Consider the following 26,756-nt stretch of genomic DNA (forward strand, 5'->3'; position numbering starts at 1 on the left):
AACAAGGGGGAAATCCTTCACAAAACATCTAATGAGCAGAGCCCACAAAACATCCAAGCATCAGTTTTGAAAGTAAAAATCCCAAATCTATGGTACAGTTGACAAAAGTGCACATCCTAGGCACAATGGCCATGTTCATTCAGAAGAAATGTTGGCAAATCAAGGCATGGACATGTTCAACAAGCTCCTTCAAGTTTGAAACATAATGTTTGATTGTCAGGATAATGCTTGACAGATGCTCAATAATTGATTAGGAAAATAGTTACACCCTGTTTACAGCTATAACTTCTGATCCAATTGTAAGCACTTTATCCTAATGAATATTAGCGTTAGTATGAAGTCATGGGTTCAAACTGCATAGGCATAACCATAGACTGTTGGGAAATTCAGGTTCAACTGTGTTCACCACCTCACACTTGGCTTGCCATTAATCCGTTGGAGTGGTGTCAAAGTAAGGTCTGGATTTGTACTTAGAACATAAGGATGTAAGTGGTAAAACTGTAGAAAGATAAGAGGCTGGCCAACTCTTTCAACTCAGCATTTGGCAAGTGCTTGTACTTGACAATTGATGTTAGATCAAGACCATGTGTTCAATTCCACAAGGGAGAAACTGGTAAACACAGATTTGACAGGGTCATAAATTCTTCGGATTGAACCATGCACTGCTCGTTGTGAAAATAAAGTTGACAAAAAAGTGTCTCCAATGGAAATAGATTTAATGACCCAACTCAGCTCTTAGGACATGCTCCTCAATCACAACTTGCAAATGACACAAAATAAGCTCTCAAGGTGATCCTAACCAGCATATGCCAAAATTTTCAATTATTGAACAACTAAATACGCAGATAGAACTAATCAGTACATGAAACATGTTCGATAAAATACAAAAACTTGAAGAGCGAGCAAAGCTATAGTTCAAAATGCCATCTCCCACCTCTACGAAGGCAGAGCCAAATGAGGGCTTTCCCTGCCATCTAATCTAATTACAAACCTAAAACCAGAGAAAAATGGTAGTCAAGTTCGAAATGGTACCGAGTATTGATATGGGGTTTGGGAGAGAAGACAGTGAGAGCAGAGCACTTGTGCTGGGATCGGATCTGGTAATCTCTGAGCTGCTCGACAAGTTTTGATCGGGTTATCATTTCCAGGGCCACAGGTCTACCCTATCCTTCACTTCCAATCAGAAACTTCGAAGACAAGGAAAAAAACTGGAAATTGGAACGGTGTCAAGCCTTGCAAGCTCACTAATCTGGGGGCAAACCATACCGAAAATCCACTTATATAAGGAGAAACAGGTTGTGGCCTGCGATTTGTGATGGCCAACCACGATTCGCAAATACGAATAAGATCTTGGGCTCGAGCGGGTGAATTAGCCGAAGAACTAGCAATTTGTGAGCGTCGGCACCGGCAGAAGAACTCCCAAAAGTCGAACATTTTAGATTATTAAAATTTTATTTATTTGTTTGTTTGCCTTTTTTTTTGGTTGAAAAAAGCTCTAAATTTGTGAAAATACTGTCATGTTTCTGAGACTTGATTGTAATTAATGTCTTATCTCTTATATGTGTAAAAATTGCATATGTTAATTGTAAACTTATACATTTATTTGAAAAAAATACTACTATTATTATATATTCATATATGAAGTAGAACAATTGGCCAAAAAAAAAAAAAGAAGTAGAACTTGATACCAAATATTATAAGATTTGTAAGGACAAAACATGATCGAAGTTCAAGAAATCAAAGACTTCTTGCATGTGGATTTTTTGTTTTTTGTTGGTGAAATTGCATGTGGAAATTTGAACGACCAGTTTGTTTGTCAATCAACCTCGTTGTTATATTAAAATTGGTGAATAAAGACACAACAACAAAATTGCATATATTAGAACTTCTTATAGGGTATAGCTTTGAGATGATGTTGGAAATTTAATATTTTTAAGCATCTAAAGAAGTTAACCTTCACATATACCGGTTCTAAATATAAAACCTTTATACACTATAGTATAAGAGTTTTATATTTAGAATTAGAGGAGTATTATTAACCACTACCTAAACTCATTTCCCTTACGTTATCTTGGAATCGGACAAACTGATGTTTGATATTTTTTATATTGATATGTTAATTTATAATTAATTATATATCAGAAGTTTAATTCTCTTCATGAAAGGGGCTATATATACATGGATTAATTCAGCTTCTATATATTAATCAAACACTTCAGTTCAGATCATCTACGAGTCGAACTGAACAATGCCATTGGCATTCAAAATTTTAATAGAAAATATGGATAAAACTGAACCCATGTCTGTTGTTATGAAGGATCAAACATTTTATATTTCTACAGCCAATAATTTGTAATGTTCCATTATAGAATGAATTATGAAAAAAAAATTCAAATTCCAAAAGAAAAACAAAGAATTAAAGAATATCCATCACGCCTTCATCAATCCAAAGAATGTTCATAAATATACAATAACACAAATCATTATATTATAAAACACAAACCAGTAGTGATTGAACAAAATTAGGTCACATTGATCGGTGTTTTGATGGTACAAGATCTTCCGTCAGAGCACAAAAATGAAAAGGAAGCAAAAAAAATTCTTGGGTAGATTGTGTCTACTTAAAAGAATGTAATTAATCAATTCAATGAAGTAAATCATAATCATGATCAGGCGATCGATCAATTCCTCAATTGACGACAAATGTGGCAATTTTCAAATGATTAATTCTTTTTAATGGTATTAGTTTAATTTATTTAAATAAACACAGTCCACTAAAGAATCTTTTTCTCTGAAGCGCGTTCTCTTGAAGCAATGGCTGGATCTCATCTTTGTCCATGCATGAGCAAAAGGGCTACGTGTGACGAGAGGACACGAAGGTCATCGATTCAAATAGCCTTTTTAATTATGAATTTTGGAGTACCCTAAAGACGTTGCTTTGGAATCTCACCACTTGATTCACTGCTTCCGAATTCCTGGCTGGCCAGAGCTATCTGTCTGAACCTCTTCATATCAGCCTGATACGCACTCGAATCGTACTCTGAGCTGGATGAAGATGCCAGAAGGTGGCCATGCCCGGCCTTTGCATCGTTCAAGTCTTCCAATGACACGTCTCCTTCCAGTGCTCTTACGATCTGCATGTTTTTGCATGGGTTTTTACGTACTCAAGTAATTTCAGGGACACCTTAGCTACAATTTCGTACCTGGCTCATTTTAGGACGTTTCTTGCCGGAATGACGAATGCTGGCAGAAGCACAGGCAGCAATACGAGACAATTCCTGGTTATTGTAATTGCCTTCCAAGAACGGATCCACCAGCTCCTCAAAGTTTCCATCCTCCAGCCCTTTTGCCAGCAGTGGTCGAGCCTAATCCACACACACACATATACATCATATATATATGTAGCCACCAAAAGGCTAATTAAAACTCAAATGGACATTTTTAGATGAAACTCTGGATAATAAACACGTAGAAACTGTATGTTACGAGTTTTGGTTGGAAAACAGCACTAACCCAGTCTACTAAACTATCGTCCATCATGTTTTGGATATCTATAGGTCGCTTCCCCGTTATGAGTTCTAGTAACATCACTCCGAAAGAGAACACGTCTGACTTCTCAGTCAATTTTCCACTCGACGCATATTCCGGAGCCAAGTACCTGTGTTAATCAGATCCGAATTGAGCAACGCTGTCATTAATTATTATCTATGTGTGCATCGTCGAAAATTTAATAAGTTTCTTGGACCAAACTGCTAGTTAGAGCAAGCATTTATGGCAGAAATAGTTGTATATACCCGAATGTTCCCATGACTCGAGTTGAGACATGAGTATTGTTATCAGTAGTCAACTTAGCCAATCCGAAATCAGCCACCTGTGATTAACATGAGGTTCGTGATTCAATTAATGTATAGCTAAATATTTGTAAATAGAACTAGTAAGCCGGATTATATTGCTTCAAATGATACCTTAGCTTCGAAGCTATCGTCAAGGAGGACATTGGCAGATTTGATATCACGGTGGATAATTCGAGGGTGACCTGAGTGCAGTAGATAATTTGTTAATAAACCAAAGACAAGAGAGAGATAAACAGAAACATATATATGAAATATTAAACTCACAGTCTTCGTGAAGGTATGCAAGCCCTTTGGCAGATCCTACTGCAATTCTCATTCTGTCAGGCCAACTCATGGTAGGCAAACCCTTTCCTGCACAAACCATCAAATATATAACAGTCTTGAAACATAAATAAAGGAAAGTGCGAAGTTAAATATTATTGGATTGAGACCATACCATGAAGGTGATGCTCAAGAGTTTCATTGGGAACAAATTCATAAACCAACATTCGTTGTCCACCAGCAATACAGTAGCCCTGGAGGGACACGAGATGGCGATGATGAACACGACTAATGATTTCGATCTCAGCTTGGAATTCACGCTCTCCTTGGCCACTGCCAGCTTTGAGGCTCTTCACGGCCACTTCTTTTCCATTAGGCAAAACACCCTTATGCACGTAACCAAAACCTCCTTGTCCTATCAGATTCTTATCAGCAAAGCCCTCCGTCGCGGCAGCCAAGTCTTCAAAAGAGAAGGTGCCACAATTCAGCCCAAAAGTCAGCCCTGGGGATGGCGGAGGCAGAGGTGGCGGCCCCAGTGAGTAATTGGAACTCATGTCGGTGCTGTGTGGTGGAGGAGGTGGAGGAACTGGGCCCCACCCACCACTGTCCGGAGCCATGCCCATACCCATACCCATACCCATACCCATGCCTGGTGATTGCTGCATCCTCACAACATGGTCATTCCCACCAGGGTGCCAGTTATTTGGGTTCTGTCCCCTGTTGTAATAACCACTACCTGCACATTTACGTTTTCGAATCATTATCTAATTTTACGCTGACCTAAACATATTGAAATTGTTTAATATAAGTCAATGTTTTTTATATTTATTTCATATGAGCAAAGTATGCTTTTAGCAGAGCAAGTTAAAAAATACTACCTCTTGTACTTAATATAAGATCTCGTTTGAGTTTTATTTTGATCTTAAATATAAGATCTCAATCCACTTTATCTCTCATATTTATCCTTTTTTTTAAAATAGTCCTTCTAATAATAGTAGTTTTGACTAATGCACTTGATTAGCAAGGATATTTTAATAAAGATAACACATATTTGTTACAAATAACTAGCTTAATTTATTTTTTTAATCTATTCAAATTAATCAACTAACTTTTATATCTAGGACCAGTGGTAGTATCTCAGTTCCTGAAATTCTTGTGCAAGAGAACCGAGAAAAGGAACCCTGATTTGAACACCAACATATGTCAAGGGTGGTGGCTTATTTATTAGACTAAACCGGTCTGGGAATCTCAAGCAAATGAATTGTTCAAAGCAAAAGTGAAAAAAGTTGGTCATTTTTTAAATTATAATATAATGCATGAACTTTTTAAATTTCGATTTTGTGATGTTTAATTTTGAAAATTATACACTTCGTATTGGATTATTAAAGAGTTAAATTAATGTCACTGATAAATATACGCACACACGTATGTAGTTTGATCGAGAACATGAACCTAAGCGTTGAACATGCTCCTTAAATTGTGGCATATTAACAAACCATGTAAATTAATTAAGACCATATGAGCAAAGTATGCGAATTAACGTTGCTGATATATATATATATATAGTTTGATCGATAACATGAACTTAACCACTGAATATGCTCCATGAATTGCAGCATATGGGTAGTTTAACAAGCCATGTAAACTAATTAAGGCCATAAAACAAACCATGAAAATCAGTAACGTAAGTCTATAAATTAATATTACAACGTAGTAAATTTATTGGACATTGTTGTTTTGTCGTATAACTCATAAATCGATCGTGTGTGTGTGTGTGTGTGTGTAGTAATTTAATCACAAATAGTATGCAATTATGCATGACTTGTACGTGGAGGAGTGAGGGCGCACATCTCCATGCACAAGCTTTGTGATGAAAAGCAACTAAAACAAAATGGTTTCAAGGATTCAATGAATGAAACGAAAAGCATACCAGATTTGCCGGGTTTGCCTTCGTCGCTATAGTAATACCTATGCTTTCGCTTCTTCCTTCTGCAGCAAATGATACAGACGATGATCATTATCAGAAGAACAAACCCTACTCCAACGGCGGCTCCTATGATTGCTCTACTGTCGTCACTCTTGCCGCCGCTGCTCTTTTCGCTGGATTCGGATATTGCCGGAGGTGACTTCCCGCCGGAAGATTTTGGTGTTAAATTAGGCGTTGACGGTGACGATTCAGAGGAGGATGAACTGGAATTCGACGATTTACCATTATTGTTCGATGAAGGACTTGAAGATGGAGATTGAGATTTGCCACCAGAAGAGCCTTGGTTCGACGAACCAGAACCGGAACTATTATCGTGGGAACCCGAAGAGTTCTGGTTAGGTGGTGGCGGTGAAGTTGCAAATGGATCGTCATTAGGATCTGCGCTCTGCTGGTCTGGTGGTGGGGGTGGTGGAGGGCTTTGCGATGAATCTCCATTATCATTATAATCAGAATCTGAAGATGGAGCAGTGTCAGGGGACGAGGAAGACATTATATTTATATTCTTTTGATTCAGAACATGAAGAATTTGATGAGAATTCCGGCCAAATGTTTACACGTCGCCGGAAGCTCCACCTTTCCCCTAGCTGCTCCTCTCACAAACACCGAGAACCCTGACCAAGTACAATAAAATGACAAAGAATTTATATGAATTCCGATTTAGATAGATGGGCACAGAAACAATTAGCCTATAAATCAGATAATTAAATGAGGAATTTTGATTAATTGCACGTATATAGTTATTTGTTGGAAGAAATGATGAAGAGTATTTGGAGGAAGAGGGGGAAGATACCTGTGTGGAGAAATGAAGGAGTTCTCAAAAGAAAGAAAAGGAAAACTTGTTGCCTGATATGATTTCATCAAACTTGACTGTTCATGTCATTCCTCAATGGTCTCCTACAAAGGAGGAATTTTGTCTCTGCCACCTTAACCTTAGTTCGATTCCGTTACAGATTTTTGCCAATTTTTTCATGGTATTCGTTTCCTTATGTCTGTAGTTATACAATGTCCACCCATAATTTCATATTTTTCTTTAATAGTGCCATCCATTACGACAATTACATATTAGCCCGCCTAATAAAATTATATTGCTTTCCAGCAAAATGTAAAATTAATTCGAATGGTCTACAAATTGTCAACTTGTAAATTAGAGAAGAGCTCTCGTCGTGTTTGAAATATAATCAGATTTTGTTTAATTAAATAGCTGTGATTTTAATTGATATAATTTGTCGATATTTTGTAGATGGTCAATTAATTTTATATGTAATCTTTTCATATTATTGCAGGATTAAACAGCTAGGGGACTTTATTATAAAATTGACCTATAATTTGTTAATAACAGAAAAAGATTGAATTTGCTTTGATTTTCATTGAAGCTAAGGGTGAACAAATTTACTTGCTTGGCTCGGTCATTATCTTTTTTAATAATCTATCCACATGAAACATAAAATTTATAGAAAAATGTAAATATTTACGAGCCACATCAATAGTATAAATTATCTCTTTTTTTTGCCAACAAGTATAAATTATCTTAAACTCGACACATACAAGATATAAGTTCATATATATATATATATATATATATATATATATATATCCCCAACTTTATACTTTTTGAAGTTATGCGAAAAACAATTGGTCAATCATGGGCGTTGAACGACGAGAAGTGAGTGTACATCCCAGGGAGGGGAACCCTTTTTATTTTTTTAAGGAAAACCATATTGGAGGTACTTATACTTTTTTTCAATTTTCAATTTGATACCTATGTGTTTTTTATTCTTAACTAAATCTTTAATTTTGCTCTATTAACATCATTAATCCTTATGTAGAGACTAAAAATATCAATAGAACAAAGTTATAAGAGCTAATGTTATTAAAAAGATAAAATTAAATGTTTAATCAAAGGAAAAAAAACACATAGGTACCAAATTAAAAATTGAGAAAAAATATAGGTACCTTTAATATGGTTTCTCCTTTTTTTAATGGACACAACTAGGGAGGAGAACCTTACTATCAATATCTATCAATACCACTTAAAATGATTTTGGCTTTTGTGCATAATAGATCATCTAACGTTAACCCCGTGGGGTTAGGTCAGCTGACTGGGGCTGTCCTAGTTTAATCACGGATCTCGGGTTTGAAACGTGGGAACGCAGCACTCCAAGGCGCCAGGGGGCGCCGTCCGAAAGGATCCTTGCAAGCCCCCGAATCCGGACTAGTCTGGGGTCGTTGTCACGGCTGAAAGATGCCTATTACCATAGGATACCGGATGGAGTAATCCAAAAATAGATCATCTAACGTTACCAAAGGTCCAAAGCGCCAGAAAAAAAAAGTGAGATTAAAATTAAAATTTGAACTATATTCAATTTATTTATGTGCATAACATTTAATATGAGCTGCAATGTTCATGACTTTTTGGTAAAGATAATAAAGATTTTAGGTGATATGTAAACATATTATTATACTAATTCTAGTCCTTAATATAAAAGAATTAATTAGTTTAATATTTAATTCTATTCTAAATATAAAACATCCCATTCACTTTGTTTCTTATATGTATCTTTTTTTTTAAAAGTAGTCCTTATAATATTTACACATATTAAAAATACCATTAACTAATATATATATAATTAGCAAGAATATTTTAAGAAAAGTAACACATATTTATTATAAATAACTAATTTAACAAATTTTTTTTAATCTACTCAAATTAGTCAACTAGCTTCTACATTAAGAATCAGAAGTAATATTATAGATTGGTCATAATACCAAAAATTAATAACCTAATGAACCTTCAGATAGAAAAGGAAGATAGTACATTTGAATTACATTTAAAGAGGGGGATCACCAGAACAGGCAAGCGTATCCACAAGATGAAGATAGAATTGGAGTGGTCCATAATTAATGGTAGAGTCTAGCCGAAGCACTGATCAGCTGGGAGAGGACCAGGGATGTAACCCTGCTCCACATACTGCAACCCAAACACCACCACTATGGCCACCACCGCCAAATACGACAGCCCCTCAACAGCACCCAATAAACCAAACGGTCCGTTTGGCAGACCCGAACCCGTCTTCGTCTTCGTGTATACTGACCACCCAACTATCCCCAGCACCGCCAGGTAGCTCACCCCCTCCAGTGCGCCGATCGAGCCGCCCGGTCCGGGAGGCAAGCCGCACCCTGTTGTTTTGAGCGTGAAGAGAGACCATGCGATGACTGGCGTCGATATCAGTCCTCCGGCTATGGCCGCTTTCTCCACTACGCCCCCGCCGCCGGCTTCGCTGTCCTCCTTTGCCATTGCCCTGATCTTGGCTCTTGGCTTTCGGAAAGCAAGTGACGGTGGGGAGCTGAAATGGCCCATTCGTGTAATGGAGGAGGGTGCTGGAGAGAGTAGTAACATCCTTGAGGCCTGCATGTTGAACTCTGAAGATTGAACTTACCTCGTTCCTTGACCTGATAGACAGTAGAAGCAGATTCCAAGATTTTACTTTGATTTGGTGGCTGAGATTGGGCGGACCACCTTCACTTTCCAAGTTTTCGGCGATACCCCATCTGCACATTGATGAAACGAGTTTTATTTTAAGAGTCGCGAGTCGTGACTGCAATTACTGACCTGAAATTCCCATTATTTCTCTCAAAAGTGATTAACGTAATTAATTTCATACAAATTAATTGAGAAACTTTAACTTGATAACCATATCCGGTACATTTAATGGACGGAATTAGTTTATCAAAAATAAACTGGAAACAAATTTTGTTTCCAACTTCTCATGTCAGTTATACTAAAAATTTTCCCTACAATTCCTTCTTGTAATTTAATCAAAATCACTTTTTTTAAGGGTGAATTTTTTTTTAAATGGAAAAAATAATTTTAATTATGCTAAACATGAGAAAGTTGTTGGAAATACGAGGGAGTTCTGAGAGATTTTGAATTAAACATGTGATATGAGAGATGTGTTCGAAAAATTTTATTTTGATTAGCTATTCCAAATAGCTCACTAAAAAAAATGCTAAAAAGTAAAAACAGATATTTTAAGAAAACCCTTATAACAAGTTTGGCATTCTCCCAAAAACTTAAATGTTAAATTTAACTAAAATCCTTTTTTTCAATTTAATTTTCTACAAATCGGCCCAAAACAATCAGCTCCCAATCATTCCCTCATTTTTACACGACAATTTTATATTTAATACCTGGAATCAATTTTTTAATAGGACCCATTCAGATTTCAGAATAGATAAAATTGAAAGATGTAAAATAGATAATAATCATATTTTAAAATCAAGCGCAAGCAAGAAAGACACAGAAAACAAAAGAATAAAAAAAATGATATTTTAATCTTCACGTTCGGGATCATTGTATGGACTTCATCGCCAAGTGATCCACATCTATTGTATGTTTCTAAGTAAATTGTGTCAAATTTCAATTAGTCAATATTAATACTACCTCCGGTCCTTAATATAATAAGGAACGGAGGGAGTATTAATATTAAGAATATTTTGATCATACGCGGAGTCGCCAACTGCTACGACAGGATGATCCCTCTGTCATGAAACTTAAACAGTTGCAATTGAAGCTCAATCGATGGGATTTTTCTTAGTCAATTCTGAACATTTAAAAGATAAACTAACAGATTTTATATAAAATAAAGCCTAGAAGCTGTCTAATAACCAGGCTCCTTCCACAAAACCATTATCTTGGCTATTTTAACGCCACAAGATACCGAGGAAATTTAGAACAAACTTGTTACAAGGACCTTAATGAAATGAGACAAAAATAATAATCCTTCAAGTTGACTCTGTCTCTCAAAATCTTGTGTTTCAATTTGCTACCCTCACACTGCGAAGATTCTGAAATTGACTGCAAAACTGGGGTGAAACATATCCTAATAGAATACACAATCTCCACTTTTATCAAGGGAAGGACGTAAATCATAGTAATACTTCGCCAATCACTGCCTCTTCACAAATTTCGTGATGTAGTGATGAGCATTTTTCATGTACATATTATATCCCTCGGATGTTTCACAAGTTCCTCACTTCTTAAGCACGCTTAGAGGTCGCCGCTTCTTTTCCATTTTCAATTTGAATGAGGCTCTTGCTAAACTCCCTTGCTCTCTGAAATATTACGAAGACCAGGCATTAGAATGTTCATTATCAAATGCATCTAACAAGATCATCAGAAGACGTTCAGCTTTCTTCGATCATTACATGAGCAATGATCGTGCTTAAATTTGAAACTAGCTGACATTCACCGCACCTGTAACTATCAACAAAAGCCATTATTAAAGCGGGGACATTTTTCATCGTGAATGCATCCCCTGCAGTCAAAATGACCACCGCGACTGCAAAAGATCCCCGTGTTTGGATTGATGAGATCATCTTTTCTCAAACGAAAAAGGATGATCACATAGCCCAAGACTAAAATTACAAGTACATTATAAATTTGCCACAAAAGGGGGTAACCTCAGAGACTACCGACATCTTTTTCTTTCTCACAATTTTCTTTGCAAATACAGTACTCTAAGGCTCTGTACCACAACATTTACATGTCGTCTCAAGGTCTTGACCTAATTTCCCATTTCAGAAATCCACGCATCCACAACTGTTAATCTAGCTTCTTTCAATTACATACAATGGAAGAGAAGGGAAGGAAAAAGAAAGCGTCCATCACTTTCCTCTGTTCTATCTGATCAGACACTCAATGAATGGAGGAGGAGTTCAGGATCCAGGACATAGCACCCCCTTCCCCCTCCGAAAAAACAAGCAAGATTAAATCACTTTCACTAATGGGGTCAACAATGAATGTAAACCATCTAATTGAAGAGGGCCTCCTACAAGGACTTCTCAGTTCATCGTGATAACCTTATCCATAGCCTCTTCAACAAATTCTAACTTCTAAGGGTGTAAAATGGTAAATAAACTCATTTACATATAGAATTTCAGTAAACTTTTGGATAGGAAAAAAGAGATACTGAGGTTATTATTTTGAAGAAAAATATGAAAACCAGCATTATTAGGAGGAATTCTTTACTCTCTAGTCATTACTAGAGTTGCAACAATGAAATAATTCATAGAAGGTTTATGTAAGAATCAGGGTTGTTTAAACCACAGAAACAAGTCACGAAATATGCAAGATCTTTTGACATGCCCGCTTTACTATAATTTTCTTGTTGAGCCATCAAAGCATAAAGAAGGAATGCAGGAAATTAACAACCTTCCAACAATGTGACATGATCTTCTCCAGCGAAAATGTTGATAAAGAATAAAGTCATTTGCTTTCATGTAGATGCTATCACATGGTATATATGATTAACGTTGTATTGTAGACACTAACTTTGTGACCAGGATTTTGCAACTGCATGCAGCGGGACACTTAGAACCACATTATGTCCCCACTTAGTAAATAAGTTTAGCCCAACTCTTGTTCTGAGATAGAAGAATAAATGCATACCAAAGCAAATCGAGGTATAAAATCAACAAAATTTAACAGTAGAAATATTTTGCTTGACATATAAGCTCCTAAACAATCCTCTTCAAGGAATTCATAAGAATTAGACAAGAAAAATACGTTAGAAAATATACAGAAGCGGGAAACCAAATTTAAACACAATATAACTGAAATTTTAGTAGCTAACGAAGCAACCAGCAAAAGTCATGACACGCTTCAACATGATAAATAAGCTGCAGGTACATAAAACAATGTCAACTAGAGAGCAATTGTCCAAAGTAGAGGGTGAAGAGACTTTGACAAGGAAAAAATGGGTGTCGGTCCTTAAGTTTGATGTGATGATCTAATCAAACTGTTAAACAACAACAATTTCAATGACAAAACATATACACCAACCAAAATAAGCAATTATTGAAAAACAACAATTTCAATGACACAACAGATCCACCAATCAAAATAAGCGATTATGTTGACACAACTTCATATAATGCAATCAAAATAACCAATTAATAAAAGTCTAATTTCTAGCTCGCCACTGTTGGCGTCACTATTGACATTATTGCAAACTGTAGTGGACATCGTTGATAAAATGGATCAGGATCTATTTTCATAATTTCTGAATACTTCAAACTGTATCTGATATTGCCATATTAAGCAAAGTGTAAGACATTTCCAATTCCAATTTCCATATTTTTCCAGTCTAGGCTTTTAAAGCTGATGAATTACTTGACTCGAAAAATACATTAAAGATGAAACTAGTCATTATTTCCTAGTTAATTGGGAGGGTTTGGAAAATGAGCTTTGGGGCTGGGGTGGAAGGAAAGGCTTTGGGAACCCATTATAACGAGTCAAACTGCAAATCATCCACCTTCACATCGCACAATTCAGCCGACTAAATTTGCCCACCAGGACATAACACTATAAAAAGGGAAAACTGAAAATAAATAAATAAATAAAAGAAGCAACCCCAGCAAGAAGAAACTGAGGTAAGAATTTACAAAAGAGATCTAACTGAAGAGTGAAGAGTGAGAAGGACCCACCGATGACTGTACGGGAGGGGGGTCGAAAACAATTGAGCGCACAGACATCTTGGCAATCTCCGTTATGGCAGCGTCTCTTACTTCGGGCACATCACTTGTCAGCTCTTCGTACGCAGCCTCAAACGCCTCCTGCCAGAACCGCGGCAACCTGATCCGACGGCTATTCGTGTATACGTCCCACATGTGCTTCACCACCTTCTCCCTCTCCTCCATTTCCTGTTCCCCAAAACGATTCGCAATAAAATCCATGGGAAATGAAATTAACCCACATGGGGAAAAGCACGTATGTAAACAACCATTATCGGAGAAAACTTACGAGGACGTCGAGGTCATCATAGATTGGAGTGTCAAGGTCATTAGATAAGCTATTGAGACTCCCTGACCACCGAAGAGAAACTGTGCCGGTGAACATGGACCAAAATGCAAGAAGCAGAATGGCAGCTAACGCCCAAAATTTATACTTCCCTCTACCGAACAGACCCGAATCCGAGTTTTCCTTCTTCGTATTAGCCGTAGTTGTAGGAAGAGTGTCATCATCCTTCATTTCTTAGATTGGGGAAATTGAAATGAAAACAACGATAAAGATCGGAGAAAGATTTCAGATATGAATTTCGAGGTCAAATTGTCCGTTTTCTAATGCTGTGCTCGCGGCATATCACCGTCAGACGGACTCAGATTAGTAGAGAGGACAATGTCCGATCAGGATTTGCGACCATGAAAGCGGGTTACTGAGATACGGTAGAGAGGGAGAGAGAGAGAGAGAGAGAGAGAGAGAGAGAGAGATTTTCTAATTTGTTCTTCAGATTTGGGGTCACCGCACCGGAGAAGGGGGAGGCAAGGGTCCCTGGCTTTACATGTTGTGGGACACCACATATTGATTAAAATGACTTCATCCGAGGTGGCACAATAGCGAGCGTTGATTGGATCTTAAGAATATAGGTTTTTTAATGTGAATGGAAAGAACATTGATGCCAAACATAGCAAGGGAACCGACAACCAAAACGGCTACGTTTCACTCAACTCCTCTTGAGACGGTAGAGGATTTAATGATTTATCGTTAAAATACTGCCATTTTATATCCTTGATAATTGGGTGTTTACATTTTACATACGTGCTTATCTCCAGGGGGGTTAATTTTAAATATTATGAATAAATAATAATCACAATCACAAACTAAGAATTATTTTACAAATACCCTATATTAATATGTTCAAACTTCATCCTTTATTTTATACCAGGCCCAAAAAAAAATCTTTTATCTAATGATTTTTAATTATTAATCTCGAGTTAATGAAGAGTGTAATTGAAATAATATAGCTTACGCACTAGACATAAGCTCTTTGTTTTTTTGGTGATCTGGACTGAAATAAGTTTCAACAAAATTCTTTTAACTATAATTAATGAATCACGTATAAAGTTTAATCATATGGACCGGCAAAACTCCAGACACTATTAAGCCGGACTTATGTTCCGATGCTTTGATGATTCCTCCTGTTTTCAATATAAAAATTAAATAACTAATTTATGAATATTATTTAGTTAATTATTGATAACAAATATAAATGTATATTGATTTGGCTAAATTATCTTATTTGATCATGCGCATTAAAATTACTTCTTAGTAACTCTTACCATCAATAAGAATACTTTGAAAAAAAATTATAAATTTGATAAACAAAGTAGATTGATATCTTATATTTAGAATCAAATTCAAAATAGTATATATTACTAATTCCAATTCTAAATATAAGATTTAATTTGTAATACAAAGTAGATCTTATATTCAGAATTCAAAATAATAATAAGTACGGAGACAACACTCAGTTCCGTTGTTAGTTATGAGGTGTTTGTATAACTAAAAAGTACTTTTAAAAAGTATTTTTTTGTAAATCGAGAAAAACTCTTTTACATATTTATTTCGTATACTAAAAAATCATTTTTAAAATTATGGTTTAGTATTTATCTAAACACCTAAGCCTCTCATATTTACAATTCTTTTGTTTGCCAACAAAATTACAATTCATTTGTTATAGCTAAGAAAGAATTTATTGATAAATTTGAAGCTACTTTTTTATTAAAAAAAAGTTCTAATACATATATGAACGTTAAAATTACTTACAGACAGAAATTATATACGTACATATATTTTTAAACGAACATTAATTGTACACACTTGATTATTAAAAATAAATACGATGATTTCCGTAAATTTCAATAAACTGATGAGAAGCCAGAGTTTCAGAAAACCGTAGGTATAAAAGATGATACAAAAATATGAAATCTAATTACGAACTACGTACATCTGGTGGAGGCAAAAAACTTTCCATGCTCAAACCCCATATGTTAAAATCCACCTCGTCGATCTTCCATCTCTCCTCCATTTCCCTCTTGTGATTAGCAGATTGCTCGCCATATCTTAGAACCGTAATTCTGGTCTTGCCTCCATGGGCGACGTTCACACCATCCACATATCTATAATCCTCAATCACTGACTCTAGGCTCGTTTCCCAGAAAATGTCGTCCAGGTCTTTGGTTCTCATCCCTATCAGTCTTGAATCCTCGAACTGCACTAGCAGACCGGATCTCTGGCTGAAATATCCCCATATGGTGTGATGAATAATCTCATAGTTTGGACCACTTTGAGCTTCGCGAATCGCAGGACTCGTCTCCACCTTGAGTATAAAGCAGTCATCCCCATTTATTATTTTCTCTCCTATGCAAGCTGCGCCCAAGAACAAGTTCGCCGTAGCCCTTGGATCCAATCCCTATCACAGAAACTCCATTATTACTTAGACGAGAATTGAGACTAAAAGTCATGGAAAAAATCAGTTTGGAAAACCAAGGACGTGTATGTACCTGAAGGAAACGGCGAAGAGGTCTGGGAGGACCTCTGGAAATAGGGCTTTGTTGATTAGAGGAATGACGCCATGAGACCTTGCCATTGCTGCCACAACAAACCTTGCAACCAGAAGCAATCATCTCTAAGCACCACAAATCTGGGTCCTTTTGCCACAACACAAACCCTGCAATTTCTTCTGAGCTTTTCTTCACTTCTATGTTATCGCTCGTTTGATGAAATTCTGACGCGTTAATCTTAATCTGCCCCGTTACGCACATGCTCTGCAGTGCATTTAGTGCAGGCTGGCCTCCGGTTGCTGCTATATATTGTTGCACTATATACTTGGCCGTCGATGCTTCCTACATCACCACATGCTATAATCTCTTTAACTTTTTCTTCAAAACCGAATGAAACTGGAAATGAAGACTGTAAAGTTGGTTCTTACAATGGAACAATCTCTGACTGGACGATGAATGGAATGGCCTAACTGAACCTGAAGAGGGATAAGAGGGGATCCGACAAGATAGAGCAGAAAGCGAAGCTCGTTGAGTCGTTTTGCGAATATAGGAGAGGCCAATTTGTCTGCAGTTTGAGCCTTCATCCACGTTAACATGTTCTGCCATCGCAACGCCACGTTGCTTCCCATGCTTGCGAACATTTCTTCTGGTATGGGAACTTCCAGAACCGTCTCTAACCCATCTTCCTTCTCTAGGTTCGGACAGAGCCTTCTGATGGATGCTTTTGCATTTGCCTGTTTCATTAGGGTTTCGTTCAGACGAGGGACGAGGAAGAAGAAGCTATAGCTCGATTGTTGGGGGAGGAAAAAGAAAGACAGCTAGAAAGAATGAGGGAGTCAAAGGATTAAACAAATTTTGTTTGTGGAGGGAGTAACATGGATGGGGCTATCTCGGGAAAGCGAAAGAAGGCTCTCCTTGCTTGTAGGGGTCTTGGGGTACCAAGTTTTGATTAATTCTATTGGTTTAGTTTCTATTTTAAGGATCAAAATTATCATTATTATTACTTGCAAATTGTTTCAGCCGTGAATTATATGTCCCATTACATCACTCCCGGCTTCTCTGATGGAATATTATCATATTGGAAGTGTATTTCAACTCGGTATAAAATACAAGTCCATAATTTAGTTAATGCGAAATATAGTGCAGTGAATTTGAACCGATAATATCTTTTTCCCCCCTCGCCTTCTCGATGATAATACCAGACATTATATAATGGATAGAAAAATATAAGAATCAGAATTTATTTACTAAGCAAATTCTATTTATAGCCAAGTATATGGAATAAAAAATAATTAATAATGGAATGAGAAATTGTCGAGCCACGGCTAAAAAGCTAAAATAAAACTGATTTAGTCAACCACTTAATTAGATTAGGCTAAAGTATAGTTTTGGTCTTTTAAGTTTACATCAGGTTTCATTTTAAGTTAAAAAAATATTTTTTTAATTTTTTTAATTTTAACACAGTTAACTTTGACCAACGAAAAATGCTGATTCAGCAATTAACAACTGACAAAGCACGTTGAAATTTTAATTATTTAATATGTTGATTTTCATATTTAAAAAGTAAAATGAAGAAAAAAATGTGGCGTTTCCTCTACGTCAGCACGATGCCGCCGGAGAGGTGGGAGTGAGGGATCAACACGTAGCAGAAGCTTGCATCTCCTTTGATCTCTCATGCCCCCGCAATCTCTTGATCAACCCAAATGTTGATTTGATTTTAGTTTTGTTTGAAAAGTCCGAAGCAAAGATGGCACGGCAGGCCAATAGGAAGCAGTGATGGCGGCAAGGTTCAGAAGTCTTGCTGTTCTTGACAGGTTTTAAAAGGCTCAAAATCTTGTTCATTGGGCTGCTCATTTTGCGCGAATTACCCTCGTTTTGGGTTTCTCATTTTGCTAAAATAATTGGGGACAATTACAATAAGATCCCAAATAAAAAAAATAATTAAAAAATAAATCTTAAAAATTGCCATTCTCACTATAAGACTTGTCATTATAAGCTGTTGAGATTGTTATTCTAACTTTTTAGTAATTATTTCTCTTTTGTAAAACTTGATTGTAATTCTTCCAAATAATTATGGGCCGCTTCTTTCAACACTAATTTTTTTTCAATTTATTTATTTAATTTGCTTCAATTATTGACGCAAGTTCCTCATTTCAGCTTCAAAATTAAAGAAAGTTGAACCTCCGACCATTATAAATGTACGAGTTTTTACTCGACCTTTCAGGATAATCAATTGGTCACTGGCCAGTGATTTGAACTACTAAGAGACTTTTTGTTGAGAGCATATGAAGCCTGGAGGTTAGGTGGAGGAGACGCCATCGTCGATTAGAGTGGGAAAGATGCTTTTATTTTAATATTAATTTTTAAATATAAAAATCATTACATTAAATAATTAAAATGTAACTTAATTAATTAATTGGTGAGTCGGCATTTTCTGTTAGTGAGAGTTAATGGAGTTAAAATTAAAATATTAAAAATATACTTTTTAAATTTAAATGATCAAATTGAAACGTAATACTACTCCGGTCCTAATTATAAGAACTAGTTAACTAATTTAAGGAGATTAAGGAAAGAATTTAGATTAGTTATTTGTAATAAATAGGTGTTGTCTTTTCTAAAATATCCTTGCTAATAAAGTATATTGGCTAGAACTACCATTGTTAAAAGGACTATCTTGAAAAAAAATATATAAATATTAGAGACAAAGTAGTTTGGGATATTATAATTAGGACCAAAATAAAATTCAAAAAAGGTCTTATATTAATAACTGGAGATAGTATAAATTTAAAAGACCAAAATTATATCTTAGCCATTAAATTAATTCGATAAATTTTTCCTTAAACAAATGTATACCAAATGACCCATAACTTAAATAGTAGCGGTGATAAGTAGATTTGATACGTTCAGCACATTTGAGTTATTCGACCCTTCTTTTCCTTTCGTCCTGGAGGAATTTTTATGTGTGATAAATTCGTGGGCATAGTTCACCCTGTCAAACTACTCAAATGCTGAACTGTTTCTAGTTATTGACCTTTCTAGTAGAAGAGCTCCAAATGAATCTGAACTTTGAATTGAGTCATATATCACGTAAAATTTTTGAATGACATTGCCAATCTTTTATTGATATGGCTAATGACATTTTCTTTTCTTGCCCAAAGTGAAAGACTTTGCACGTGGAAGATGCCACCCATATCTAATCTTGCATACATTTTTCTTCTCACTCTTCCCTTAGGTTCTGTTTGGATTGAAAGAAAATAGGAGAAGAAAGAAAAGTGGAGTGGAAAATGAGAGAGAAATGGAGTTTTTCCCTACTTGGATGGGAAATAAAATAGGAGAGAGAAAAAGTAGGAGAAAAGTAGAGTGGATCTCATGTCCCATTTTCCTCTCAAAATTTCTCTCCACAAATGGAGAGATTTTCACCAAAACAAGCTCATTCCCCTCACTGCCCTCCCCTGCAAGCTCCCATCAGTCCTCACTCCTCAGCCTTTTCCATTATTCACGCTGCTTCGATCCAAGGTTTCCACGTTCCCAGACTTTTGTTGCCCCATTTCAAACTCATTGTTATTTATTTTTAATCATTTTATTAAAATATTAGATAATGTATAAGCTATTTATTTCCTTTTATTTTGATTAAGTTCAACAATTATTCCCCTTTTATTTTTACATAGAAAAAAAAATTTTGCTAAATTATTTAGTTTCCTTGCCAATTGATTATAATAAGGATATTTTAATCATTTTGATATTTATATATTTTCTTTCCTCCCAATTTTCTCCCACTCATCCAAGCAAAATGAGTGATAATATTTTCTTCTCAGTTTTCTCTTCTCTCCTTTTTTTTTCATCTCATTTTCTTTCCTCCTAACTTTTCTTTTCATCCAAGTAGGGGGTTAATCGTACCCTTATCTTACTGACCACTCTGAGCCAGACACGTGTCCATTAACTGTGTGTGTATATATAGTGAAGTTAATATGTATTTGAGCTCAATTTCATGATATTGCAATATGTTAATTTCATCTACATATAGTGAAGGACGTAAGCAATGTAAAGCTAATAGAACTTGAGAATTCAATGAGATTCGAGATACCTTAATAAGGTAAGGATGATCGATAAGAAAGGTCAACTGAGGCACGGATTCCCACTTCTATAATCCATTCTTAAACGTGAGCGGGGGCCTATTAATGCTAGAGGGGGGGGGGATACTCTAACAAGTAATTTAGCAATATAATGACAACATTACTATGAACATTAATCATGTAATCACTGAAACAAAACATATATCATCGTATCTGCCTGCCTGCATACCAACTGTGTTGAAAATAGCTCTCTACACTGACCCTTCACCAATTATGACATTGACCCGCCCGCCAAATTACAATCAGCCTCACTAAATTAAACACACATAGGCTATAAGCTAATTAAGCATTCTGAGCTGCATCGGTCTCTGCAGTCTCATTATTACGGTTATTCTTCTTCTTACTGAAAAGCATCTCAATCTCTTCCAGTGACTTGCCCTTCGTCTCTGGGCAGCAAATAAAGAAGAAGGCCCAAGCCACCGCAGATATTCCACAAAACAGGAAAAACGTCCCTCCGATCGTGATTGCCTTGTAGATCGTAATGAAACTCATCGAAACGGCAGCGTTCATGAGCCTGTTCACCGCCACTCCTATGCCCGCTCCTTGGGCCCTCAACTTCAGCGGCCATATCTCCGAGCTGTAGACCCACGTCACAGGTCCAAGCCCACTATTGAAGCAGGCAACGAATCCGTATGTGCCCACGATGCTCACCACCAAGGCCCACTCCAGTCTCTCCTTCGCATGATCAGCGACCGTCAAGGCTACTCCCAGCACAGCAAGTGCACACATCATCCCGCCGGTGCTGAACAGCACAAGCCGTCTTCTTCCTACTTTGTCCAGCAAAAATGTGGCTATTATCAGGAAGAATACTTTCGTGCCTCCTACTCCTATCGTCGCCAGCAAAAGCTTTTCTCTTTTTGTGATCCCAGCTTTTCTGAATATTCTTGGACTGTACAACATGACGGCTTCAATGCCGGTCGCGTGCTCGAAGAAGTGAATTCCGATGGCGGCGATCATGATCCGACGAACGGTGGGAGTCGGATGGACGAACAACTCTCTCCAAACACCTTCTCCTTTGCCTTTCTTGGGCAGCCCAACGACGTCGCCTTCGCAGTTCTCGTCGATCCCTGCCGCATGTTTGATGTCCTTGAAGCGAGCTTCGGCCTCTTCTTCGCTATTGGAGATCTTGAGCAAGACCTTCTTGGCGTGTCCTAGACGGCCTTTAAGTACGAGCCATCTTGGAGACTCGGGCATTTTGAGAATGGCGAAGAGTAATAGGAGTGAAGGAACTGCTGCGATGCCAAGCATCAATCTCCATCCGATTTTCAGAGGTAATTTTCCAAAGAAGTAGTTCACGATATATCCCAGAAAGATGCCGATGCCGATGCCAAGCTCCGGTAGCGAGGACAGAAAGCCACGGGTTTTAGCGCCGGCAATCTCTGCGGAGTAAACTGGGGCTACCATAAGTGCGAAGCCCACGCCGATACCGGCGGCACACCTACCGGTCAGTACAACGACGAAGTTTGGGCCGTAGCCCATGAGAACTGAACCCACCATGAAGAGAAAAGCGGCGATCGCGATGGTCCACCGGCGACCAACGTAATCAGAGGTTCTTCCGGCGATCAAGGAACCCACCAATGCGCACAGGTTTAAGATGCCAGCCAGAACCTGCACTTCGATGTCGTTGATTTTCAGTTCTTCCTTCATGAATAGCATCGCTCCGCTCATCACTCCAGTGTCTAAACGAGACAAAAAGAAATATTGATCAGAAACGAACATCGCCTTTGATTAAGATCATTTTCATTAATCTGAATAGGTATATCACATGTCAGTTGGGAGAACTGGCCCAAATATGTACCTCAGATAACGTAGTTTATCATCACCAAAAGGGAATATCAAATTCAATAAAGAAAAGACATGAGAGAACGGAATAAAATGTTATTACCATAACCAAATATGATGGTTATCATGGAAGCAACTATAGCAGAAGCCAGAGCATATTTATTGGTGCGGCTGTCTGTGCTTTTGTCCATTGGTTCAGCCATCTGCACAAGTTGTCTCGTCTATAGGCAATTCTCTACGTATGTTGTTCGGTTCTATCTGCGTTTAATTAGTTATATTACACACACACACACACACACACACATATATATGGAGGATCGATGTGGTTAATGAACAACAAGAAGACAAGCTGCTTAGTGTGAGAGTAGTTCTGGTGGTTCTCACCTTTCAGATACACAATGCAAGTAGAAGACAAAGAACAAAAGAGCTTAAATTAGGCAAGAAATGAAGAGAGTTATTCAAGAGAGAAAAGTGTGGAGGAATTCCATCAGCGTCGGAATTATCTAACTGTCCTAACTTCGGAAGGATTATTATCACAAAACACTTCAAATTTTCATTTATTTTGGATAAGATTAAATAAAATCTGACCTGATTGTTCGTCAGATCGGCCTGCCAGATGTACATACATTTGCTGATGACCAGGAGGGTACTTATCTTTGAATCTGATGAGCATCAGGTCTATCCACAAGAATCGCAACTAATTATTAACCACCCCAGTGCCTTCTCATCATTTTTTAACCATATTTCAACGCAATTCTCATTAACTAATTCACCTTTATTATTGTTTCAAACATCTTCAAAACACTACTGTGATTATTGAACCTGTACGATGGCGGTACCATGTTGAATATATAAGGTCCTTGTCGTCAAACTAAACACCGTTTGACTCTCTGTTGGTATTTGTAACGTCGGGAAAATTAAAGATCAAAATTAATTAACCTATATAACGGGAGGCGTACTTGGATGATGCTTTAGGATGTCGGCATCGTCTTTTCAATATTATGATATCCGTTAATTTTCTCTTTTATCTACCGACACTTTGTGATTGGTACGAAATATTTAATGTAGGATTCTAAAGATAAGCATTTTTATTGGTAGCATGTTAAACAATTATTTTGGCTGTATTCATCAAATTCAAGGCTGTCATTTACCGTGCGGAAGGCAATGTTTTTGTCATGTCGTCATTGGTAGGAAATATAAGAAACTGGACAAAGAGCCATGTTTAGGAGGGGAGAGAAAAATGATTATGCATTGCAAACTCCAAGAAGCCAAGAATAATTTGAAGCGGGGAAAAAAAGAGAGTGAGAAGCAAATAGACAGGGGGAAAGAGAGATTTGAAGACGAGGCATGTCAAATAATATAGAAAATAAGAGGTATACAATGTGTATATGCCCTTTCTCCACTGCTTAACTGCAATTATTAATTAAATGGCATGCATGGCATATCATTTCAGGGAGCTGAAAAAAGTCGTTCTAGACAATCTTTTGGGGCCAAATTTGAATGCAATATCGTTATCATTAGCAATAAGTACACAATACGACGCTAACCAGTCGCCTAATTAAATTGTTATCATCATGGAATATATCATGAGGGAAACAAACCGGAACATCCAAGACAAATTGAGAATGAGTTCATTTCGTTGTCGATAGATAAATGATGTGTTAGATAACGGAAAGAGACAAGACAACCTGAAAACTGGAAGAAGTGGATACGTACAATGCCACTGAACGTACGGATGAAAAAGTTTGCTCAAAACCCAAAGTTTGCAATGGCTTAAGCGTATGTACTGTATGTGACACTAATAAACTATTTAGATAGCTTGGCTTTGAGTATGATTCATAAATAACAAGCATGGTGTTGCCTACCGAAAAATGCTTGGTTCACATAAGGCTGGGAGAAAAGGTATTTAGCCTTGTTTGACTTTGGTTGAATGTAGATTAAAGTAGGTTAATCCTTTCCCTTTTTTATTTTTACAGGTTACCTTAATTTTAATCGGTAAATTTGAATAATATAATTAATTTATGCATATTCAAAAGATGATACGATATCACGAGAATCATACAACTTAATTTTTTTTTTTAAAGCATAGAAATTTAATTAAAAGTTTTCTTGCCACAAAAATATTTAACAACTTACTAGAGTGCGTTCGGGAGTAAAAAAGATGAGAAAAAGGGAACGTACCGTGCTGGGGATTGAGGAATAACGGAGATAGATAGTTGGAGAATTCAATATAGCTGGGGAGAGGAATGACAGATGGAGACCACATCAATATATAGAATCGGGTGAAGAATATTTTTTAAAAAAATAAAAAAAATCATATCTCTTTTTTTATAAAGATAAAACATTCATTCATATCTCAGTAAAGTAAAATATTCCAAAATATCCATCGATGAATTGTGATAAATTTATCTCTGACAAAAAAAAATTGTGATAAATTTATCACAATCTCTCCCAATATCTCAATTACTGAGATACTAAATCATTTGGATTTAAACACATTAAGTCTTATCATATGCTTGTGATATGGATAATAGATTGTTGGCGAAAAGAAAGATACTGGATGATAGATGAAATCCTAATTTAATTTAGCAGAAAGCCTCATTAAAGGTGGATCCGCAATCTAGTAGCCCCTTCTTGTTCATGTTGCGTTTCAGTTTGTTCTGTCCCATTTTTTTCCCTGGTTGGCTATGTGGTTAAAATAATATTGTTTCTTTTTTATTCTTTAATTTTAAAATATATTGTATCTCTAAATTAAAATTTGTAAAATGTAATATTTTGTCTTCACTATTATATGTAATTTTTCTTAGCCAATTACCTAGTATTTTGAAAACTCATGTCTAACTTTTAAGCAATAGGTAATGTTTCATTCTTTTCATATGTAACAGAATTACTAAATTACTTTGAAGTATTTAATTTATCATTTTTTTAATTAATTTCTCTTGCTTATAAATTAATATATAATCTAATAATACAAAGAGATATCTTACAAAAACCATGCAACACATGCTATAATTAAATAATTTGGTAACTTTCTTAATCTCTCTATATTAGTCAACTAGATCTTATATTAAGAACTAGAGGTAGTAATATGAAAATAAAATAAAATAATAAAACATTTGACTATTTTTTATGGGAGTTTTTCCTCTTAATTTTCCTTTCATCCAAACAAAGAGTAACGCTTGGTGTGGATAGAGAGAAAAATGGAAAGAAAATTGGAGGATGAGAATACTACGAAGGAAATCTTTGAGCAAAATAGTTAAAAATTTTACTATTTTTGAGAGTTTTCTCCTAATATAATTTTTTCTCTCTCTTATTTTCTCCCTAAATGCGAGACATCCAAATTCCTAATTAACGGATGGACCGAAGCAGCTGGGTAGGGACGTTAGGCTATTGAATTATATTAGTGATGGATGTACCCAATTGCTCAAATTGCAATTAGGATTATGTTAATTAGGGGTTAAGGCTTTCTATTTAAATGCATACGTAATATCCACAACTTGATCCATGTATGGTCGTCCGATATAAAGCATGTGGGAAGGAAATCTCAAATCTTTGACATCAGCATATATCTAAAATACTAAATAACTATAAATCCATCTAAGTATCTAACTGAAGTATATCCTCGAAAGATGGTAAAATTTTTGCACGTCCTCATCTATTTGTTCGTGTTTATTTTCTAATCGTTTCAAAACTTCTTTGTTTCCCTCAAAGAGGGTCAAACACAGAATTTTGCTTACAATTAAGTTTAGAACTGTTTGAGAAAATTAGAATCACCTTCAAATTATGCAGATAAAATATTGGTCTAAATAATTTTTTAATCTTATAATTACTGTTAATGAAAATATGGTAACGATCATCACAGTTTATTTCATGGTTCATGACTTGTCACAATTTTAGCGTATTGATTTTTAAATACACTAAAAAATGTCAGAACAATCTTTTAAAATAAGGGAACACAAAATTGTTACTTTTATTAAGGAGGTGTTTGGATGAAACCAAACCATAGTTTGCAGAATAGCTTCTGGAAAATAGATTTTGAGGAGAATAGATTTTGTGAAGAATTGATTTTGTGAAAAAGTGATTTTGAAAAGTGAGAGTGTTTGGATAGTTGTTATCAGAAGCACTTTTTATATATACAAATTACTAAAAAAGACATAAATTAATATGACAATTACATAAAAAATAAATTTTATGATATATTTTAATTTGAAGGAATAAAATTGTTAATAATATATTTTTTACCAACATAATTAATAATACATAAGATAATATAATTAATAAATAATTAACATGTGTATATATATTTATAAGATATAAGATTAAATATGTTTATTAAAAAATAATTGAGGGATGTTAAAATCATATTATTGTTGAGATTTACTCTGACAAGCACAATCA

At 36.0% G+C, this 26,756-nt stretch overlaps 4 protein-coding genes across 4 annotated transcripts; all 4 read right to left on the bottom strand.

Moving 5' to 3' along the window:
* Window positions 1–2,924: 2,924 nt before the first annotated feature.
* On the bottom strand, window positions 2,925–6,592 carry LOC114719088 (proline-rich receptor-like protein kinase PERK4). Its single transcript, XM_028904539.1, has 8 exons — window positions 6,046–6,592; window positions 4,291–4,851; window positions 4,119–4,205; window positions 3,966–4,036; window positions 3,795–3,871; window positions 3,514–3,658; window positions 3,204–3,365; window positions 2,925–3,134 (listed from the first exon to the last, which is right to left on the bottom strand). The coding sequence occupies exons 1-8, from the start codon at window positions 6,590–6,592 to the stop codon at window positions 2,925–2,927; spliced, it is 1,860 nt and encodes a 619-aa protein (XP_028760372.1).
* Window positions 6,593–8,829: 2,237 nt separating this feature from the next.
* Window positions 8,830–9,656, bottom strand: LOC114719115 (uncharacterized). Its single transcript, XM_028904573.1, has one exon. The coding sequence runs from the start codon at window positions 9,512–9,514 to the stop codon at window positions 9,014–9,016; it is 501 nt and encodes a 166-aa protein (XP_028760406.1). The 5' UTR covers window positions 9,515–9,656; the 3' UTR covers window positions 8,830–9,013.
* Window positions 9,657–10,661: 1,005 nt separating this feature from the next.
* LOC114719116 (probable polyol transporter 6) lies at window positions 10,662–22,555 on the bottom strand. Its single transcript, XM_028904574.1, has 5 exons — window positions 22,462–22,555; window positions 21,747–22,255; window positions 13,904–14,125; window positions 13,588–13,803; window positions 10,662–11,214 (listed from the first exon to the last, which is right to left on the bottom strand). Exons 1-5 carry the CDS (start codon window positions 22,547–22,549, stop codon window positions 11,140–11,142), a joined length of 1,110 nt encoding a protein of 369 aa, XP_028760407.1. The 5' UTR covers window positions 22,550–22,555; the 3' UTR covers window positions 10,662–11,139.
* LOC114719103 (uncharacterized) lies at window positions 15,873–17,186 on the bottom strand. The gene is made up of 3 exons (XM_028904562.1): window positions 16,872–17,186; window positions 16,444–16,785; window positions 15,873–16,352 (listed from the first exon to the last, which is right to left on the bottom strand). Exons 1-3 carry the CDS (start codon window positions 17,184–17,186, stop codon window positions 15,873–15,875), a joined length of 1,137 nt encoding a protein of 378 aa, XP_028760395.1.
* Window positions 22,556–26,756: the final 4,201 nt, after the last annotated feature.

This window comes from Neltuma alba, unplaced genomic scaffold (genome assembly GCF_004799145.2).
Source record: "Neltuma alba isolate B1F8T4 unplaced genomic scaffold, ASM479914v2 tig00011893_pilon, whole genome shotgun sequence".
Classification (NCBI taxonomy): domain Eukaryota; kingdom Viridiplantae; phylum Streptophyta; class Magnoliopsida; order Fabales; family Fabaceae; genus Neltuma; species Neltuma alba.

Coding starts and splice junctions, on each gene's coding strand:
- LOC114719088 (XM_028904539.1), bottom strand. CDS start 6,592: ATGTCTTCCTCGTCCCCTGACACTGCTCCATCTTCAGATTCTGATTAT. Junction 4,206..4,290: donor TCTTGAGCATCACCTTCATG/GTATGGTCTCAA, acceptor TGGTTTGTGCAG/GAAAGGGTTTGCCTACCATG. Junction 4,037..4,118: donor TGCATACCTTCACGAAGACT/GTGAGTTTAATA, acceptor TACTGCACTCAG/GTCACCCTCGAATTATCCAC.
- LOC114719116 (XM_028904574.1), bottom strand. CDS start 22,549: ATGGACAAAAGCACAGACAGCCGCACCAATAAATATGCTCTGGCTTCT. Junction 22,256..22,461: donor AACCATCATATTTGGTTATG/GTAATAACATTT, acceptor TGTCTCGTTTAG/ACACTGGAGTGATGAGCGGA. Junction 13,804..13,903: donor ATGATGACCTCGACGTCCTC/GTAAGTTTTCTC, acceptor TTTGGGGAACAG/GAAATGGAGGAGAGGGAGAA.
- LOC114719115 (XM_028904573.1), bottom strand. CDS start 9,514: ATGCAGGCCTCAAGGATGTTACTACTCTCTCCAGCACCCTCCTCCATT.
- LOC114719103 (XM_028904562.1), bottom strand. CDS start 17,186: ATGAAACAGGCAAATGCAAAAGCATCCATCAGAAGGCTCTGTCCGAAC. Junction 16,786..16,871: donor CAGTCAGAGATTGTTCCATT/GTAAGAACCAAC, acceptor GTGGTGATGTAG/GAAGCATCGACGGCCAAGTA. Junction 16,353..16,443: donor CTCTTCGCCGTTTCCTTCAG/GTACATACACGT, acceptor TTTCTGTGATAG/GGATTGGATCCAAGGGCTAC.